The 19,443-nt window shown below is 40.2% G+C and overlaps 1 protein-coding gene across 4 annotated transcripts in view; it reads left to right on the top strand.

Annotated features, from left to right (window-relative positions):
* The window catches only part of chd9 (chromodomain helicase DNA binding protein 9), a 241,067-nt gene that overhangs the window by 146,411 nt on the left and 75,213 nt on the right, over positions 1–19,443 (top strand). For all 4 annotated transcript variants that reach the window (XM_067997892.1, XM_067997890.1, XM_067997891.1 and 1 more), the window contains exons 11-16: positions 3,701–3,822; positions 5,465–5,708; positions 8,776–8,952; positions 9,731–9,874; positions 14,566–14,821; positions 17,705–17,915. In XM_067997892.1, coding sequence (XP_067853993.1) covers positions 3,701–3,822; positions 5,465–5,708; positions 8,776–8,952; positions 9,731–9,874; positions 14,566–14,821; positions 17,705–17,915 — 1,154 coding nt within the window. The remainder of the gene's footprint in view (positions 1–3,700; positions 3,823–5,464; positions 5,709–8,775; positions 8,953–9,730; positions 9,875–14,565; positions 14,822–17,704; positions 17,916–19,443) is intronic.

Below are 19,443 nucleotides of genomic sequence, written 5' to 3'. Positions count from 1 at the left end.
TTCAAGCTCCATTTTAAAGACTTGAACATATAATCTGAGCTGACTGACTTTCAGTGCTATACTGAGAGAGTGCTGCATTGTCGGAGAGGCCGTCTTTTTGGATGAGACATTAGACCGAGGCCCCATCTGCCCTTTGAGATGGACATAAAAGATCCCATGGCAGTATTCAAAACAAGAGCGTGGGACTTCTGCAGTCCTGGCCAACATTTATCCCTCAACCAGTATTGCTAAAAGCAGATTAACTGGTTATTCATCTCCTTGCTCTTTGTGGGACCTTGTTGTTTGCAAATTGGCTGTTTTCTTTACCTAAAAAAAACAACAGTGGCTATACTTCAAGAGTCATTCATTGGCTGTGAAGTATTTTGAGAATGTAAAAGGAACTTTATAAAAGAAAGATTGTCTGTTCTTTCTTTGCAATGGTAGATCCTTTAAAAGCGTTTATGGTTATCAAAGTGAGGCATGTTAACATTGGGAAATGGATCAGATTTACAAATTAAGGCACCAAATACTCTAAGGACATGTATACATACTCAGGTTCATTGACTCCTATAAGTGAGCCCTTTGTTGAAGTAAACGGCCCAATATCTGCTTATGCAATAACGTAACCCAAGGGTGTAACAGTAATACCCCCATGTGATCTAAACTAGTTATGCCTCGACATGTCTCTTCAAACTTTTCAAAGAAGGTCCAAAAAAACACCTGATATAACGAGGCCAGATACAAATTGTTAAACTGAACTTATTTCACATTAACTGAACGTACAGCGTCATATTGATCGGACTCAATTAATTTAGTCAGTACAACTTGTCTTCACATAATAATACAAAGTAATGCATCAGTGGGTTGTCTTACTTGACTTGAACAAAATAATTCCTAATGACCCTCCTCCATTCTAAACCTCGGATCCCGGTAAAAGCTTGCCCTCGAAGCGTTCTGCTTAAAAACCCGACTGATTGCACGTCTCAGTCATCCCGGCTGTAGTGCTGAAGACTTGCACTCTAGCCAAGCTGTTCCTTTACAGCTACAACACTGGCATCTACCCGACAATGTGGAAAATTGCCCAGGTATGTCCTGTCCACAAAAAGCAGGACAAATCCAATCCAGCCAATTACCGCCCCATTAGCCTACTCTCAAGCATCAGCAAAGTGATGGAAGGTGTTGTCGACAGTGCTATCAAGCGGCACTTACTCACCAATAACCTGCTCACCGACGCTCAGTTTGGGTTCCGCCAGGACCATTCGACTCCAGACCTCATTACAGCCTTGGTCCAAACATGGACAAAAGAGCTGAATTCCAGAGGTGAGGTGAGAGTGACTGCCCTTGACATCGAGGCAGCATTTGACAGGGTGTGGCGCCAAGGAGCCCTAGTAAAATTGAAGTCAATGGGAATCGGGGAAAACTCTCCAGTGGCTGGAGTCATACCTAGCACAAAGGAAGATGGTAGTGGTTGTTGGAGGCCAATCATCTCAGCCCCAGGACATTGCTGCAGGAGTTCCTCAGGGCAGTGTCCTAGGCCCAACCATCTTCAGCTGCTCCATCAATGACCTTCTCCCCATCAGAAATGGGGATGTTCGCTGATGATTGCACAGTGTTCAATTCCATTCGCAATCCCTCAGATAATGAAGCAGTCCGAGCCCGCGTGCAGCAAGACCTGGACAACATCCAGGCTTGGGCTGATATGTGGCAAGTAACATTCGCACCAAACAAGTGCCAGGCAATGAAAATCTCCAACAAGAGAGAGTCTAGCCACCTCCCCTTGACATTCATCAGCATTACCATCGCCTAATCCCCCACCATCAACATCCTGGGGGTCACCATTGACCAGAAACTTATCTGAGCCAGCCATATAAATACTGTGGCTACAAGAGCAGGTCAGAGGCTGGGTATTCTGCGGCGAGTGACTCACCTCCTGACTCCTCAAAGCCTTTCCACCATCTACAAGGCACAAGTCAGGAGTGTGATGGAATACTTTCCACTCTCCACTTGCCTGGATGAGTGCAGCTCCAACAACACTCAAGAAGCTCGACACCATCCAGGACAAAGCAGCCGCTTGATTGGCACCCCATCCACCACCCTAAACCGTCACTCCCTTCACCACCGGCGCACTGTGGCTGCAGTGTGTACCATCCACAGGATGCACTGCAGAAACTTGCCAAGGCTTCTTCGACAGCACCTCCCAAACGCACGACCTCTACCACCTAGAAGGACAAGAGCAGCAGGCACATGGGAACAACACCATCTGCACATTCCCCTCTAAGTCACACACCGTCCTGACTTGGAAATATATCGCCATTCCTTCACCATGGCTGGGTCAAAATCCTGGAACTCCTTTCCTAACAGCACTGTGGGAGAACCTTCACCAGACGGACTGCAGCGGTTCAAGAAGGCAGCTCATCGCCACCTTCTCGAGGGCGATTAGGGATGGGCAATAAATGCTGATGCCCACATCCCATGAATGAAGAGAAAAAAATTTGAGTGCAGGGTAAGTGCCAGACAACCCCATGGAGGTCAGGTATCTCCTAACACAATGGGTGTGAGATGTTTATCGATCACCGAGATAGGCTAACAAATTGCTTATTGTTTGCAATCTTTGAGAAAACAACTTCAAAGCCTAGTTCATTTGCATTTTAACGATATTTCTTCTTGGTATCTTTAAAACTCCTGTGAATGCACTTACATTTAAAGGTGGTGTTTTAAAACTAACAAAAGCAAAATACTGGAAATCTGAAATAAAAAACAGAAAATGCTGGAAAACACTCTGCTCATCAAGCAGCATCTATGGGGAGAGAAAGAGTGTTAACGTTTCAGGTCAATGATCTTTCATCAGAATTGGAAGAGGTTAGGGATTAACAGTTTTTAAGCAAGCACAGTGGCAGGGAAAAGAGAGGGGCGAGTGGGGGGAAGGAAAGAACAATGTGATAGGGTGGAAGGCAGGATTGATGACATGATAAAAGGGATGATAGTGCAAGTCAAAAGTAGGTGGCCAGACGCTGACCCAAAAGAAAATAAAGCAAAAAGTGATTATTGCATCTGCTGTTTGGGATAGCATCGCATGTTTTTATTTTGTGTTGTTATAAGAAGCATTCTAGGAGAAGTTTAAAACAAGTCTGGAATTGCTCCTATTGTTCAGTAACATCTGTTCGACCAAATAAACCAGCTTTTTGATTTTGTCATTGACATCATCTTACCAGTTTTTATCAGTTCCACCTATCAAAAGATTGGAGGAGTGTTTGTTGGGGCACGTACGTGTTTGCAGTGTTCAGCTTGTATGTCAAGGGAGACGGATTTTCACAATCCCTGGGTTCCAGTATCATATAAGTAGATATTGAGTAGTGTGACTCAATTCTCGAATGAATGGGACGTGGGATCCCCTTACGAGAGCGATTGATACCACTGAACCTGAGAATGTATTTATAGCAGACCCTAAAACTTGTAGCAGGCTCTAACAATTAGTGTGTGTAATATTTGTGTTGCATTGCTCTTTGGTGGCTTCGATTGGCCATTTGATGTAACTGAGAGAGCATTCTTGTACAAAATTTAAGCAGAAGTCAACAGTATATTGCAAGCTATTTAATGCCAAGGAGCATCAGAACCCTAAGTAGAAAAGGCAACACCGAATGACCTTGTAAGAATATATTTCCTTTGCTGCTTAGCTATTTCTGACTTAATTTCTGTTTTATTTTCACACCTATCTTCAAAGGAGCGACCTCCTGCCACTGTTTGGAAGAAGCTTGGACAATCCAGGGAATACAAGATTGGTAACCAGCTCAGGGAGTACCAATTGGAAGGAGTCAATTGGCTCCTTTTCAACTGGTATAACAGGTAAGATTGAATTCCAAAGAACATGTAATTTTATTTTAAGGAACTCATTGAAATTTCAATATAACAAAGAACATGGAGAAAATTCTACTGCATGCAAGTCTTGAATTTTTCATTATATCCCAATGAAAGCATTTCATTATATATGGGATGATCAGATGTGATATTAGGATATTTATAATATGCTGTTAAAACTCTTTGTTAATCTGTTTGCAGCACTGCACAAATATAGGAGAATTCCATTTAGTTTAATTGGAGAAATTCAGATTGCAGTTGCATGAAACTTCGGTTGTATGGTGTCACTTGTAATTGTGGGTTAAATTGAAGATCTGCTTAATATTGGAGTGGATACTTGGAGCAATGATTGTTGTAATGTTTTTGTTTCTAATGGAGACTTCCACAGCTGCAGTTTTTCATAGGGATTCATAGTGCTCTAGTCTTGTACTGACTGCTGTTTATCAGTCGATTTACTACAATGTTTACAATTTGTTATGTTGGTTTGCTCTCATGTTCCAGTTTCATGCGGAGATTTGCCATGTTCTGATGTATCACAGGGTTCATTTGTTCTTCACAGGACTAGAAGGCATGAGCACAAAATTAACAAATTGCTGTGAAAACATCCATTCCATTGAATGGCAGATAGTGTATATTAGGAAATTTTCACTCTGATTGCACATTTAAATTTACTTGAAATTTAAAAATATCACTCACTGCAAATGTTTATCAGTGAAATTAATTTTGCTTAAAAATGCTGGCAGCCTCAGCAAGTAAAATATACTTTGTCCTAATATTTCCCTATTATAGGCTGCAATGAAAGGAGCTGTATGACTATTTGATTTATAAAATAGATCAAAGATTAGAAGACAGTGCAGGATCAGTGTAGATGATAAAATATTCAATGGAACAATATGGCTCCATTCTTGTGGGAACCATGGGAATTTTATCTGTGGAATAATGTAGACTGGAATGTTAGATGGATATTCTTCAGTTTTCGATTGACTGCCTCCAGGGTTTAGGGAGTAATGTCTTTTTTTTCCTTCTTGAAAGAAAAACTCTTTTTGCTAAATCAGTTGAAATAAGTCCATGAATATGCAAAGTCTACATGGACTATTGAAAACAGTGGCCTTAATAGTTTGAAATATTCTTGCTCAGTGCTTAACTTCTCATACACCATCACTTTACATTCATTTCTCAGAAATCTGTAAATACTTTTTCTGTGATTTTACTTAATTTGGGAAGTTTTTTATGCTTTTCACTGTTCAATTCAGATAGCTTTCAAAATTTGAAAATGGCCCCATTTTGCTTCCTTTCCCAAGTGATATCTGCTTAGCAGAGTTCGGTGGCACATCCCTCCTCTTACTTTAACATACTATGTAGAAATCCTAATGCCACCATAATAATATTTGATAAACTAGTTGTGAATTTATCAAGATATAACTGAATTTAATAAACACCAGTGCTGAGTTCAAATATATGTGCACACATACTGTTCAAGGAATATTCTGCATTCCCGTACTCCTCACCACAGTTGTTGCTTATGTAAATAATTTTGCTTATGGTTTTGTGTTTAAGCATGTATAATGCTTTAAATATTCTGTTTGATATGTAAGAACTCAGTATAAAGGTAATCATTTCTCAATTCCAGGCAAAACTGCATTCTTGCTGATGAAATGGGTTTAGGCAAGACCATCCAGTCTATTACATTCCTTGATGAAATTTTTCTGACTGGCATCCATGGTCCTTTTCTCATCATTGCGCCTTTGTCCACAATTGCAAACTGGGAAAGAGAATTTCGCACATGGACAGACCTGAACGTCATCGTTTATCATGGCAGTATGATCAGTAGACAGATGATTCAACAGTATGAAATGTACTTCCGGGACTCAGAGGTACTATCATTTCTTCAGTGGAATCAGCTGATTTTATACTCTTTAGACAATTATTCCATTAATACTTAATTTTGTTTGACTTGGCTGTCTTTCTTTACTTCATTTGTCACCATTGGAATCTTGTCACTGTTTTTGTAACTGGATGAATTTTAAAAGAAAAAGTACTGATCTGAGAACATAAAGATAAGCAAACAATCTACCATTGAATCCAGAATAATCATTAATCCTTTCTCAGTTTTGGTGGCAAAATGAAGACATTGCTACAAATTAACATTCTGCAATTCAAACCTTTCGATGCGCCCTAGCTTAGAGACTTTAGGTTTTGGCTGAATGCTACAAACAGTCCAATTTCAGATCAACCCAGATTGGTGCTCTTTCTGTGTCAAAAGTACAGTTCATTCTTTCCACCATTTTGACTTAATGTACTAAATTAATTCAATTTAAGGCATTATTCTTATCCAGGGTGGTTAGTTCTGGATTTTTCTCAAATAATTTCCTCTGACCTGGCAGCAAAGTGCATTCTACAGTCTCTGCATGTGCATGGTGGCTGTGACAAAATAGCCACTGCACATCAGCAAAGTAACTGTATCAAGATGCCTTAAACAAATGATGCGTACAGTGTTCAGGCTTTCTTCAGTTTCGTCATGATGAAATCACAGACGGTGTCCTGAAAGTCATTGCGTTAGAACGGCGGCTGGTGCGAAATCCAAGTGAAGACGGATTCCTCTTGTTCACTGGTCTAACAAAATCTGATATAGTTTCATATTGATCTGAGCACCGGCTGCAGGAAACCCATGCTACGGGAGCCAGCAGCCAAAGATCGATCTGAACATGGGTATTGTGTTTGTTGAAATTAAATGAAGAGCATGTATGTAATTAAGGGTTACTATTGCTCCTTTGTAACTGACTGAAGCAGTGAAATGTTGTGACAGCTGTGAGCATCCTAATTAGCCAGTGTCTGCAATAATCATATGTTGTAACGAGACTCTTTCCAGCTCGGTACAGACAATTTTAAAAAAAATAGTATTTAGGATAAAACAAGATTGTGGTGATCAAGTATTAATAAAAGAGATGTTGATAGTGTATTTTTGATGATGTTACATCATCTCTAGGACCTGTTTTATACATCTAGCCCAGACTGATGGGATAAGTTGTGTCTCTTAAATGACTGCAAAGGTCTTACTTGAAATGAGATGAATCAATCTCATCCCAGTTTCTAGTGACTGAGATTACAGCCCACGACTTCACATAACTCAGCGCTCAGAGAGGCCACAAGGCAGATCCATTCTCAACACTAGCACAACAGAAGGTGCTAATGGGGCATAGAAATATACAGGACCGGAAGAAACCTTTGAGGTCCATGCGGTTAGCCCCAATATTGAAAAACTACTCCATTTCTCATACTCATCAGTTACTTTCTATAGCAAATAATTACCAGTTCCCTTTTGGGTTTTGCTGATACAGTATATCTCCACTGACTTCCCAGGCAGTGTGTTCTTTTTATTCACCATCCTCTGTGTAAAGTCATTAAATCCAAGCCATCTTTTCATCTGTCTTCTGAGCTTGAGTTTGTGCCCCTTGTGCAGAGTGTTTCTGAGTAGGTCAAACATGTTATTACATATGTATTAATCTTGGACTCTTGAATACCTCAGTAAGATATCCCTTGATTTTTTTTTTGTTTCTCCAGTCTAAACATTCCCAGTTTCTGTAGCCTCTCATTGTTTGGTACTTAGTCCAAAGTATCAATTTAGTTGCACTTTACTTCCATTGTAGGATTTTCCTTCCTTCCACCTTCAGGATTTTGAAATTTAGTAAACCTCTCCATAGTACTTGCTGTTGGAAAAAGTGAACGTTTTATGGTTTCACCTTTAGAATTGAAGATGTAAATAGTGTAGTGCCAAACAGCACCTGTGCCTGCTAGGTCCTACGAAGGCTAGGGCCTTCCCATTAATGTTTCCTTTTGCATTTGTTTGTGCTTCCATTTGCTGCCTAATCAAACACGATTGTTCAGAAACATTTGCCTTGATATTCCACCTCCCTCCGCCCCCCAAATGACGGGAGGGGGGGTGGTTAAACCATAAAAAATAGGGAATGCATTTCCGACTCACCACATACACACCCGTTGCCGTTTTTACGATGGTGGCTTGCGAGGTGTGTCTGTATCCCGTCTTGGAGAGGTGGAACACTTCATTAACATATTTAAATCAGGCTCCCACAGTGCAATTTAACTGCTGCCGGCCGGGTTTCCCAGGGCTCGGGAACCCCGGGAGCGAAAGGGCGATCAGAACTGCCAGCGCCAGAAGGTAAGTGCTTTTTACAGCACTCCTTCTGGGCCAGGAGGAGCAGGAGTGCTCCCCCCCCCGGCCCCTTAAGCAAGCCTTCGGCTTCCCTTCTTCCGATTGCACCCAACCAATCCCTGATTTGAAGCCTACCCTGTGGTCGCGATTTTTGGGGTCCATCCTCAAGGGTCCCCAGCTGTGGCCTCTTGCCGCTGGTTTTCCCGCCCGGCAGACAGCCAGCATGTCAATTTGGCTGATTGCCAGGCAAGAAACGAGAAAAAAAATTATAATGAATTCCTGCTGTTAAATTCGGCAGGACCTCTGCGTCCCTGGCCTCGATGGGTTTCACCCCCTCGCCCTCCCCACCTCCCTGTAAGTATTGGGGTCACTGGATATGTTGGCTCTTAGATCAGACTGAGCTAATGAATATTTTGGATGATTAAGAATCTTCCTCAGACTATGGAATAGTCTATCTAGAGAGTTTTTCCAGTGTGGGAGTGCTGTAGGATGATCATTTCACAAAAGGATTTAATACCATGTTATGTAAAACTCTGTTTAAAGGGCTTGCTTGACATTCATTCTTTTGGAGAGCTCACTGTAGTTTTATTACATTTGTTAGGTGCTTTCCTGGGGAGGATGTAACAATGAAATCATTGCTCAGGTCATTAGTGAATTGAAATTATAGATTGTTGCTAGCTTTGTGTGGCAAACTGTGTTTTCACTTGTCTAATGTCGATGCAGGATATTAATCTCCTTTATAATTTTTTTTATTTGTTCTTGATCCCTAGGGCCGGGTCCTTCGGGGAACGTACAGGTTCCACGCCATGGTAACTACTTTTGAGATGATCCTGGGTAGCTGTCCAGAGCTGAATGTAATTGAGTGGCGTTGTGTGATCATTGATGAGGCCCACAGACTGAAGAATAAAAACTGCAAGCTAATGGAGGGATTGAAAATCATGAATCTGGTGTGTTACTAAAATTTGTGAAAAAATGTGGTGCATTGTATAATAACTGATAATGTAATCTTTTACAATAGAAATCCAACTAAAACAAACTTTAGAGTCTGCCCCAGGTCCAGCAGTCCTGGGCAATTTAGTTTGTGCCTGTTGTGTTTTACCGTGATTAAATTGTGCTGCTTACTGCTAATTATTAAGCTTTGCCATTAAATAATTATGATGTTGCCTAATAAGATGGATAGGTGGGATTTAAATAGTCATGTTTAGTTTGTCTTGAAACTGGTACACAAATTAAAATGTTCAGTTAGAAGCTTCCAGCTGTTGAGAAGTGTTTATTCACATCAAACATAGCACCTTGTAGACAATAGTTTAGACTCCCAAAAGGAAAGCGTTTCATTGAAACACTAATGCTGTTGCTGTACAATTCTTTTGATTACTGAATCTGTTGGGCTAGTTTGGGTCATTGATGTTTACTGCATTATCTAAATGACAGAAAAGAGACAAACTTTTAAAATCCTACCATTTTAGTAAAAGAAGAAAAATAAAAGGTGCTTCAGCCAGGGCCATATTAATGAAATCAGCATGTCAAGATCAACAGCAGCACTGGTATTGGAGAAGGTGACTCTGGCCTGCGTCATCTTTCCCCCTACCTGAGAAGGGATGGTATAGATGTGAGGTTCTAACTCAAGAAAAAAACATGGGGAATGGAAGAAGCTGGATTCTATTTTACTGATCTGTGACTCGTGAAACAGGATGAAAAAGAACCAATATTTATATTTCAATCCAGGAACACAAGGTGCTTCTTACGGGGACTCCTCTACAGAACACCGTGGAGGAGTTGTTCAGTTTGCTTCACTTCTTGGAGCCCCTACGTTTCCAATCAGAAACAACATTCATGCAGGAATTTGGAGACCTGAAGAGTGAAGCACAGGTATGAGAAATAATGCATCCAATAATTCTAGTGTTGATTAAGGGCAGTTGACTAGATTATGTAACTTTTGATGGTACGATAGTCTCGTAACCCAAAAATAAAACCAGTTAAAAGTTTATGTGGACTGTTGTAGAAGTCTGTTAACTTCACTAATTGTCTATTTGTCTCCATTTGATGAATATATTGTATATTGTGGTTATTATAGAGTAGTTATATTTTTATGGTTATTATAGAATAGTAGTATTGTGCTGCTTATAGATTAATATTAATGTGGTTATTATGAACAGTATCAACAATTAGCCATATCTATTTTAGAAAACAGTTATTTTAAAAGGGTAAAAACTTGAATATTGTTTGGTTAACAAATGATATGAACACAAAATAAAACAGCAATGTTTCAAAATGTAGTTCGAGGATTAGGACTGTACTTTTTTTTAAACTCTTTAATATATTGGGCCATAATTTGCTGTCAAAATAACGTTGAGGCTAGTGGTGCGCACTATTATTTATGCGCAAATGCTATAGCAACTTCAGGCAAGGGGCAGATGCGCCGTCAAGCTCAAAAATCCAAAAGTTGCTGTCCGAGTTGCGCCGCTCTGCCATTAGCTTCGCAAAGTGGCATTTTGCCGTCTGCCGCATTGAACGGCATTCAGTTGCTGTATTTGCACAGTAGATACGAACTAAACTCGCCACAGCAAGTTAATTCTTGTCCATTTCAGTCTAAGTACCCTTTTAATGATGTGATAAGTGTTAATTACTGCCGGTCATCCTCTCTGGCACTGAAAATTAATTTACAAGCATGGAATCTCATTCCTTCAGGTTTTAATTGTTGTTGGAGATTTTAAAAATGTAAAATTTAAAACTTAATTTTTATTTAACTTTTCCTTTCTGTCTCTTTCTTTCTCCCTCTTGTAATCCAATCTTTCTTTCCCTCTCTTTATTTCTCTTTCTGTACCTGATTTGAGATTGAATTCACCCACTCTAATTTACACTTCCTTCTCAGTCCTTGCACTGTTAACCAGATTGAAAGATTGTGAAATTAAGTTGCTTGCCCTGTTCACTCAGGTCCCAGATGCCCTGTGCCCTCTCTGTGACGTTATCAGTTCACACTTTCAGCAACTTGCCACGCGAAAGATTTAAAAACCTAAATGTGCAAGGGCAACTAATGGCAAATTATGGCCCAATATGTGGTTTAGAAAATCATCATTTATTGGAATAAACAGTAATCTCATCCCTTCAACTATTTACCCAACCCAAATGAAAAAAATATTCTAAATCATCAACCTCAGAATTTTCACACTTGTTTAAAAAAATATCAAATTACCTGAACAGGTTTGGCATTGGTAGTGATGGAGTGCTTCAAAAGTAGATTTTTTTTTAAAAGAGCATTGGTGTAATCCATGTGTCAAACTGAAGTTAACTCAGTGGGGAAAGACAGATGAAGCCTTAAACACTTGATTCTTGAAATTCAACTGTGGGTTTGGCAATCCAGAAGAACATGTGGCCAGTTCAGAGGGGAAGTGAAAAAAGAAATTAGAGGGGGCAAAGAGAGAGTATGAGAATAGACTGGCAACTAACATAAAACAGAATCCAAAAGTCTTCTATAGGCATATGAATAGTAAACGGACAGTAAGAGGAGAGGTGGGGCCGATGAGGGACCAAAGAGGAGACCTTCTCATGGAGGCAGAGGCCATGGCCGAGGTACTAAATGAGAACTTTGCATCTGTCCTTACCAGCAACTACCGGGCCAGTCAGTTGAACCTCAGTGGTGGGGATGCTTTTAGAAATGATAATCCGGGACAAAGTTAACAGTCACTTGGACAAATATCGATTAATTAAGGAAAGCCAGCACAGATTTGTTAAAGGCAAACCGTATTTAACTAACTTGATTGAGTTTTTTGATGAGGTAACAGAGAGGCTTGATGAGGGCAATGCGGTTGATGTGTATATGGACTTCCAAAAGGCTTTTGATAAAGTGCCACATAATAGGCTTGTCATCAAAGTTGAAGCCCATGGGATAAAAGTGGCAGCATGGATATGAAATTGGCTGAGACAGGATGCAGAGAGTATTGGTGAACGTTTGTTTTTCGGACTGGAGGAAGGTATACAGTGGTGTTCCCCAGCGGTCGGTACTAGGACCACTGCTTTTCTTGATATATATTAATGACTTGGGTGTACAGGACATAATTTCAAAATTTGCAGATGACACAAAACTTGGAAGGGTAGTGAACAGTGAGGAGGAGAGTAATAGACTTCAAGAGAACATAGACAGGCTGGTGGAATGGGCGGACATGTGGCAGATGAAATTTAACGCAGAGAAGTGCGAAGTGATACTTTTTGGTAGGAAGAACGAGGAGAGGCAATATAAACTAAAGGGTACAATTCTAAAGGGTGTGCAGGAACAGAGAGACCTGGGGGTATATGTACACAGGTCATTGAAAGTGACAGGGCAGGTTGAGAAAGTGGTTAAAAAAGCATATGGGATCCTGGCCTTTATAAATAGAGGCATAGAGTACAAAAGCAAGGAGGTTATGATGAACCTTTACAAAACAGGAGTATTGTGCTCAATTCTGGGCACCGCACTTTAGGAAGGATGTGAAGACCTCAGAGAGCGTGCAGAAGAGATTTACTAGAATGTTTCCAGGGATGAGGGACTTCAGTTACGTGCATAGACTGGAGAAGCTGGGGTTGCTCTCCTTAGAGCAGAGAAGGTTGAGAGGAGATTTGATAGAGGTGTACAAAATCCTGAGGGGTCTAGACAGAGTAGATAGAGAGAAACTGTTCCCATTGGCGGAAGGGTCAAGAACCAGAGGACACAGATTTAAGGTGATTGGCAAAAGAACCAAAGGCGACATGAGAGAAAACTTTTTTATGCAGCGAGTGGTTACGATCTGGAATGCACTGCCTGAAAGGGTGCTGGAGGCAGATTCAATCATGGCTTTCAAAAGGGAATTGGATAAATACTTGAAGGGAAAAAATCTGCAGGGCTACGGGGAGAGGACGGGGGAGTGGGACTAACTGGATTGCTCTTGCAGAGAGCCGGCACAGGCTCAACGGGCCAAATGGCCGCCTTCTGTGCTGTAACCATTATATGATTCATTGTTGATCTCCGAGCTGATCTTACATTGGCTAATTGGCCTTCACTTTTGGCCAGAATAGAATATCGGTCTTGTGGTTTGTTAGTTCTCAAAATGAAGCCAGTGTGGTATTCTGAGTATCTGGCGGTCATACCTCTTTCTAGAAGTGTCTGTGCGTTCTGTGTTGTAGTGGTGTGGTTGTTTGAAATTTGTTAGATTTAAGATGACTTGTTGGATGCAGTAGGGACCAGATATAGAAGAAGCACTTTTATTTTTAGCTCCCCCTCTAAGCGTGGGTAAATTTAAGTGAGGTAGCTGTTGTGCTGGAGTTGCAGAAAACTCGATGACTGAGATGTGTCTGGATGCAGTTGATGGTCACCAATTTGTCCGTGTCCAGATTGAGATCCTAATTGTATCTTACATTGCAATGCACGTAGCGCCATTCCTGTTTTTCAGTTGAGTAGATGGACCCCATGTCATCTGCCAAATCTGTTGCTGTACTCTTTGTGCACTGAGGACAGACACCGTCACCTGGTTTGAAGCACCAGACACAGTTGCTATGTACTGAACAGCCATTTGGAGCCATAAGTGAGAGCTGAATATTCAGTGGAGGAGATCAGGGTAAAAGAGCCCCCCCCCACAAGTAGTGAATCTGGCTGCTGCTACTTTGGGGTGCTACTTATTCTGAACCCTCTATAGTGTTAGGGAATAACATTTTGAAATGTACTTTAATTAGATTTGACTTGCACGTGTGGGTTAGGTTGATGACAAAATAAACTTCCAGTATGACTCAATCTTTTTTTTTTATTTGTTCACGGGATGTGGGCGTCGCTGGTGAGGCCAGCATTTATTGCCCATCCCTAATTGCCCTCGAGAAGGTGGTGGTGAGCCGCCTTCTTGAACCGCTGCAGTCCGTGTGGTGACGGTTCTCCCACAGTGCTGTTAGGAAGGGAGTTCCAGGATTTTGACCCAGCGACAATGAAGGAACGGCGATATATTTCCAAGTCGGGATGGTGTGTGACTTGGAGGGGAACGTGCAGGTGGTGGTGTTCCCATGTGCCTGCTGCTCTTGTCCTTCTAGGTGGTAGAGGTCGCGGGTTTGGGAGGTGCTGTCGAAGAAGCCTTGGCGAATCTGCAATCGTTACCAGACTCAGAGGATGAAGGAAAGGCCACTACTGACCAAATGATCATAAATAGTGCGCTGCATTGTGTTATGAAAATCAATTTTAAATCCTATATTAAGCACCCGTGATTGACAGTAATGTAAAAAAAGATATATTCAAACAGGAAGAAACTTCTTAAATACTTTTACACAGGCAGTTCTATGGAGTCACTATTTATTCGGGGGATATTATAATATAAGGCTGTTGAGGCAGTCCTTCTTTAAAGTTGGCTGCTACGCTTTGTGTTCGCCTTTTTCCCCATCCCTTGTATATTGGTGCACCTTTCTAATACATTTAGATCCATGTAGTTATAGGTCATTACATATATTGTTCTTCAGGTCTCTGTTTGATTTCTGTTGGATGCAGTTCTGGTGATAAGCACTTGTCCATCCCAGTCTATGCATATAAACAAAGACTAATCATCACATAACTGTGTATGATTTTCTTAAAGGTGCAAAAGCTTCAGGCAATATTGAAGCCCATGATGCTGCGGCGTCTAAAGGAGGATGTGGAAAAGAAGCTGGCCCCCAAAGAGGAGACTATTATTGAAGTAGAACTAACCAATATTCAGAAGAAATACTATCGTGCAATCCTGGAAAGAAACTTTGCCTTCCTATCCAAAGGGGCTGGTCAGGCAAATGTGCCTAACTTAGTAAACACCATGATGGAGCTCAGGAAGTGCTGTAATCACCCATATCTTATAAAAGGTAAGAATTTGCCTACCTTTCTGAAATAATGGTTGTTTTGTTTAATCACCCACTATGGTTGGAAATGGTGGATTTTATTTTCTAGTCCTGTTCATCGATCAGTCAAGAGGTTTTCCTTTCAGGAACCTCAGAATGTCACCTTAACAGAATTCTCCTGAATCTGGGCCTGTTTTGAATCAGTTACTGCCGTTTTGGCATTTTATTAACTTCAGAATTTCATTATTGACGATTTTTTTCCCAACCAAATTTTCTAAAAGGCTTTCTCTGTCAGTAAATCCTTTAGAAAGTGGGTGAGCTGGGTGTACCTGAATACAGTGTATCTAATCTTTAAAACAACAGTGGGTCGCATGAACAAGTTAAACTGTCATTGATACAAAACATTTTTTTCTCTCTGATCAATATTAGAAAAACCACATATAACACTCCTGACTCACCAATACTGCTTCTTTCAGCTCCTAAAGGCAGGGTTTTATAAATGGTGAGGGGGGCGGGGGTTGTGTTAAAAGAAGTCAAGCTATATATTTTTGAGATGCAGTAACTCAATTTTTATTCTTGGTGTTTGTAAAGAAGTGGAAATATTCTATTTAAATATTATGCCTATATTAATAAAACATTAATAGATTTGTACCTGTTTATCACTTGATACCTCAGATGGTTTTATATTGGCACTAACTCAGATTTTTTGCAGAGGCATTAAGAATAAAGGTCTCATTAAATTCGCTTGATTAACATTAACTTTTAAAAGTTCACGGTGCTGTTTTTGCAATTTACAGCAGAACAGTCAAACTTAGCTTTCTATCCCCTTTTTTCTGCCAGGTTATATTTAAAAATTTTTTTTTGCATTTCAATTGATTATTTTTTCCAATTTGGAGAGTAGGCTCATAACTAAATGTTGCTACCATTTCAGTCCCATCTAATGGAAAACTGAAAGTGATACATCGACTCGCAGTCCTTTTGGTGATACTCTGCTCGTTAAGGTATCCCAATAATATTTTGACAATAATTGCAATGAGAGGGAGAAAATCCTAGGGTACAAGGACTCGACACTGTGGATTAACACTGCCACAGATGTTGAAAAAATACAAATTAGAAAACAATTTTTCTAAAACTTAATTTGCATTAAACAGAAAGATTTAGTTCAACATTATTTTTAACCAGCAATAACTCATAAATTACTTAACTTAAATTTCTTTGTGCTATACCTACTTTCCATTTCATAAAATCATAAGCATTTGTCTCATAAAAATGTGATCGACAGCAACAATAGCTAACTTCTATAGTATGATGTTCCTAAAGTCTTTTAATTACTGTCATCATATTTAATGGTATTTGTGAATTGCATTATCTGGAGAAGGCTTGCATATTGAGAACTCTCTTTTTGACCAAATTAGAAGTGTTGTCCTAGAGTTTGGTTGGTTAGAGCACTGATCTACTCAGCCGTGGTGTAGGAGAATGTGGCTTCTTGGTGTGTGAAATTTCATAGAGATAGAGGAAAAACTTCAAAGCATTAAAATTTCATGCAGCAATTTGGCCTGCATTGCTTTCAGGGAGCCTTTACTAAGCAGTGGAGAATGGTTCAGGTGGGAAAATGGAAACTGTTTTGGAAGAGTAATTCTTTTGTTGCCAGAGAAAAATATTTTAAAAACTGTGGACAACTAGAGGTGGAATAAGTCGATTGTTATGCGCATTTTGTTCATTGGAATGTAATGAAGTATTAAACTGTCAATTATTTTATGTAGCAGAATTACGACATAATCATGGAAATAATACAATAAGCTCAGACCTTCCAAGTTTTGGCTATTTTCCAGTACCGTTCTATAAAAGGCTCAAATTTAGCTGCTGTGTACCCAAATTAAATAAATCTGTTATGTTTGTTACAGTAAGATTGCAATTTATGATACAATTTTTCTCAATCAGTAGGTTTCATTGCTCTTACCTTGGCAATATGGTTTGCTTCTTGCACCCAACTCAAACCTCCTATAATATTAGATTCTAAAGCTGTGTCCAAACTTTTCTAGTTGCAATACTTAAGCAGCAGCTGTAATTTTGTATCTGTAAATGCCCATCTCAAATATTCACAAGCCGATCGCCAATCAGCATTCTTTAAGGAAATGCGCAGGCTGATCTATGTTTTTGCTGAACTTTGCAGGGTAATTAGAATCTTGGTTGTTGACTAATCAAAAGTGAAAAAAAAACGATGGTACCAATTCAATACTTTGCCAACATTTATTCACAATCTGTAAATTTGCCACTTTCAATTTTAAAAGCCAAGATCTTCATTACAAAGTGCTTGGGCAGCCTTTATGTTTGTAAATGCACAGCACATGACATGCTGTTTATATGCACTCTTATCATGAGTCATCGTTGTCCGTCCGATGTTCCTAACTCCACAGACAAAAAAAAAAGTTTGCTAGACATTGCTTCATAAAATCATAGAAATTCAGCACAGAAGGAGCCCACCTATGCTGGCTGCCTTTCGACAAGTCATCGTGCTTGTAAGAGCTAAACCCTTCATGCTTCAATTAAATGAGTTTTTTTTTCCCCTTAAGTTTCGATAAATTGTGAATTCTCTTGACTTTGGAGTTATTCCTCTCTTCAGTGTTAAATGTTGATTTTTTTTTTCAGGATGTTTTAATGTGCTACCTCAGACTCTTGTTAGCTGCATCCTTATAGCATGTAACCTAAAACTAATATGTTATTACAGTTTGATATTTGTAAATATTGTAACTTCAGATCCCCTTTTAGCATCTGAGTAACGGGGTTATATAATATAATGTTGATTTGATTGAAACAAGAGTTTTATATCCCTGAATGCAGGTTATTTATCCAGCAATGTAATCAAAAGTAGGGGACCAGGGTTATAAATGTTCTTTTTGGTACTAGGTGCTGAAGAAAAGATTCTAGGAGAGTTCAGAGAGATGCACAGTCCGGCTGCTCCAATCTTTCATCTACAGGCAATGATCCAGTCAGCTGGTAAACTAGTCTTAATTGACAAGCTGCTTCCAAAGATGAAAGCTGGGGGTCACAAAGTACTTATCTTCTCCCAGATGGTGCGCTGCCTGGACATTCTTGAGGACTATCTTATTCAAAAAAGGTACAGGTTATGGTGTACAAATTTCTTCAAATTAAGAAATCCCATTTGATTACATAACTGAAACTATTTAATGCTGTATTTTAACTATTTTTAAGCATAAACCTAAAGCTATAAATTAAAAATCTTGTGTAGGACATGTATTTCCTGTGCACAAACCTTACTACTTGTTACGATTTCTGATCACACTTTTCTGTCAACATTTACTATCATAAGCTGCAATGTCAACTGTCCACGTTGGGCTATAATTTGCTGTGGCAGGGCATCTGTCAGCGTCTGCCATTAGTTAGACTTGCCCTTGCACATTTAGGTTTTAAAATTTTTTGTGTGGCAAGTTGCTGAAAGTGCGAACTGATAACGTCGCAGCGAGGGAAAGAGAACAAGCAACTGTGCATCTCCTTAACCGATCAGATTGAAGGATTATGAAATTAACAGCGCCAGGACTGAAAGGAAGTGTAAATTAGAGTGAGTGAATTCAATGTCAAATCAGGTGCAGACAGTAACTAGATTTAAATATGTATATTTATATTAAATATATACATCCCTCAGCATATTGAGACGTTGCGTAGGAAGTTGTTGACTATGATGTTCATATCAATTTTATAAGAGGAGTCAATATATTCAGTGACTTCATGTGCAACATTCTGTTCGTACAGTATATGTGTGCCCCATGTTAATTAATTGAAAATGAAAACCAGTGTTCTTTTAAGTAGTGAAATTTTAGTTGGATATGGGAGTCGCCTTTACTGAGCAAAGGGGACTACTTTGAAGTCATGTTGTAGCTGTCATGGTGCCAATGTGGTTTGTTTTATAGAACGATGCCACAGAAAAGCCATTGTTAGATGCAGGCTGTTGTGGTTAGAGGCCAACACAGCTGCAGAATTTATTTTTCTTTATGCTGCTGGCTCATAGGAAAGCGATTCTGGTTAGGTTTTTATCTGTCATATGTATAATCTGTACGTCACATGTGTGAGATAAGGTTTTTAAAATCATGTTGACAAGTTTATTATTATTATTTTTTGACTAAATTTACTAAGTGCTGTACCGAGCAGTACATCTTAATTATTTAGAGCACTTTGGGCTAAATAAGAGCACCTCTGGCCGTAATAGATTTTTCTCTCTGCTGATAAAGACCAAGGCCCCGATATCTATGGTGAGATGAGGAGGGTGCAGGTGAGCCTGAAAACGGCCGAAGAACCCGGCAAGGCCGGGGATGCGGGGGTCCTGCTGAACTGCCGCAGCCATGAACCCTTGGGAACGGTACCTGGCAATCGGGAGGGGGGAACCATCGGTTGGGCTGGGGGGAGCTCGACAATCGGAGCGGAAGGGGGAAGGTCAGCAATTGGGAGGGGTGAGGTCAACAATTGGGGCTGGGGTGGAGGTTGGCATTCGATTGTGGGGGTAGGCCTGCGATCGGGAGGGCTGGGGGGAGGCCGGCGACCGGGGCTGGAGGAGGCCGAAGGCTTCCTTGAGGCAGCTGGGGGGAGTACTCCTGCTCCTCCTGGCCCGCAAGGAGTGCTGAAACGGCCAC

Source organism: Heptranchias perlo, chromosome 16 (genome assembly GCF_035084215.1).
Source record: "Heptranchias perlo isolate sHepPer1 chromosome 16, sHepPer1.hap1, whole genome shotgun sequence".
Taxonomy (NCBI): Eukaryota; Metazoa; Chordata; class Chondrichthyes; order Hexanchiformes; family Hexanchidae; genus Heptranchias; species Heptranchias perlo.
This window is presented reverse-complemented; position numbering and strand designations above follow the sequence as displayed.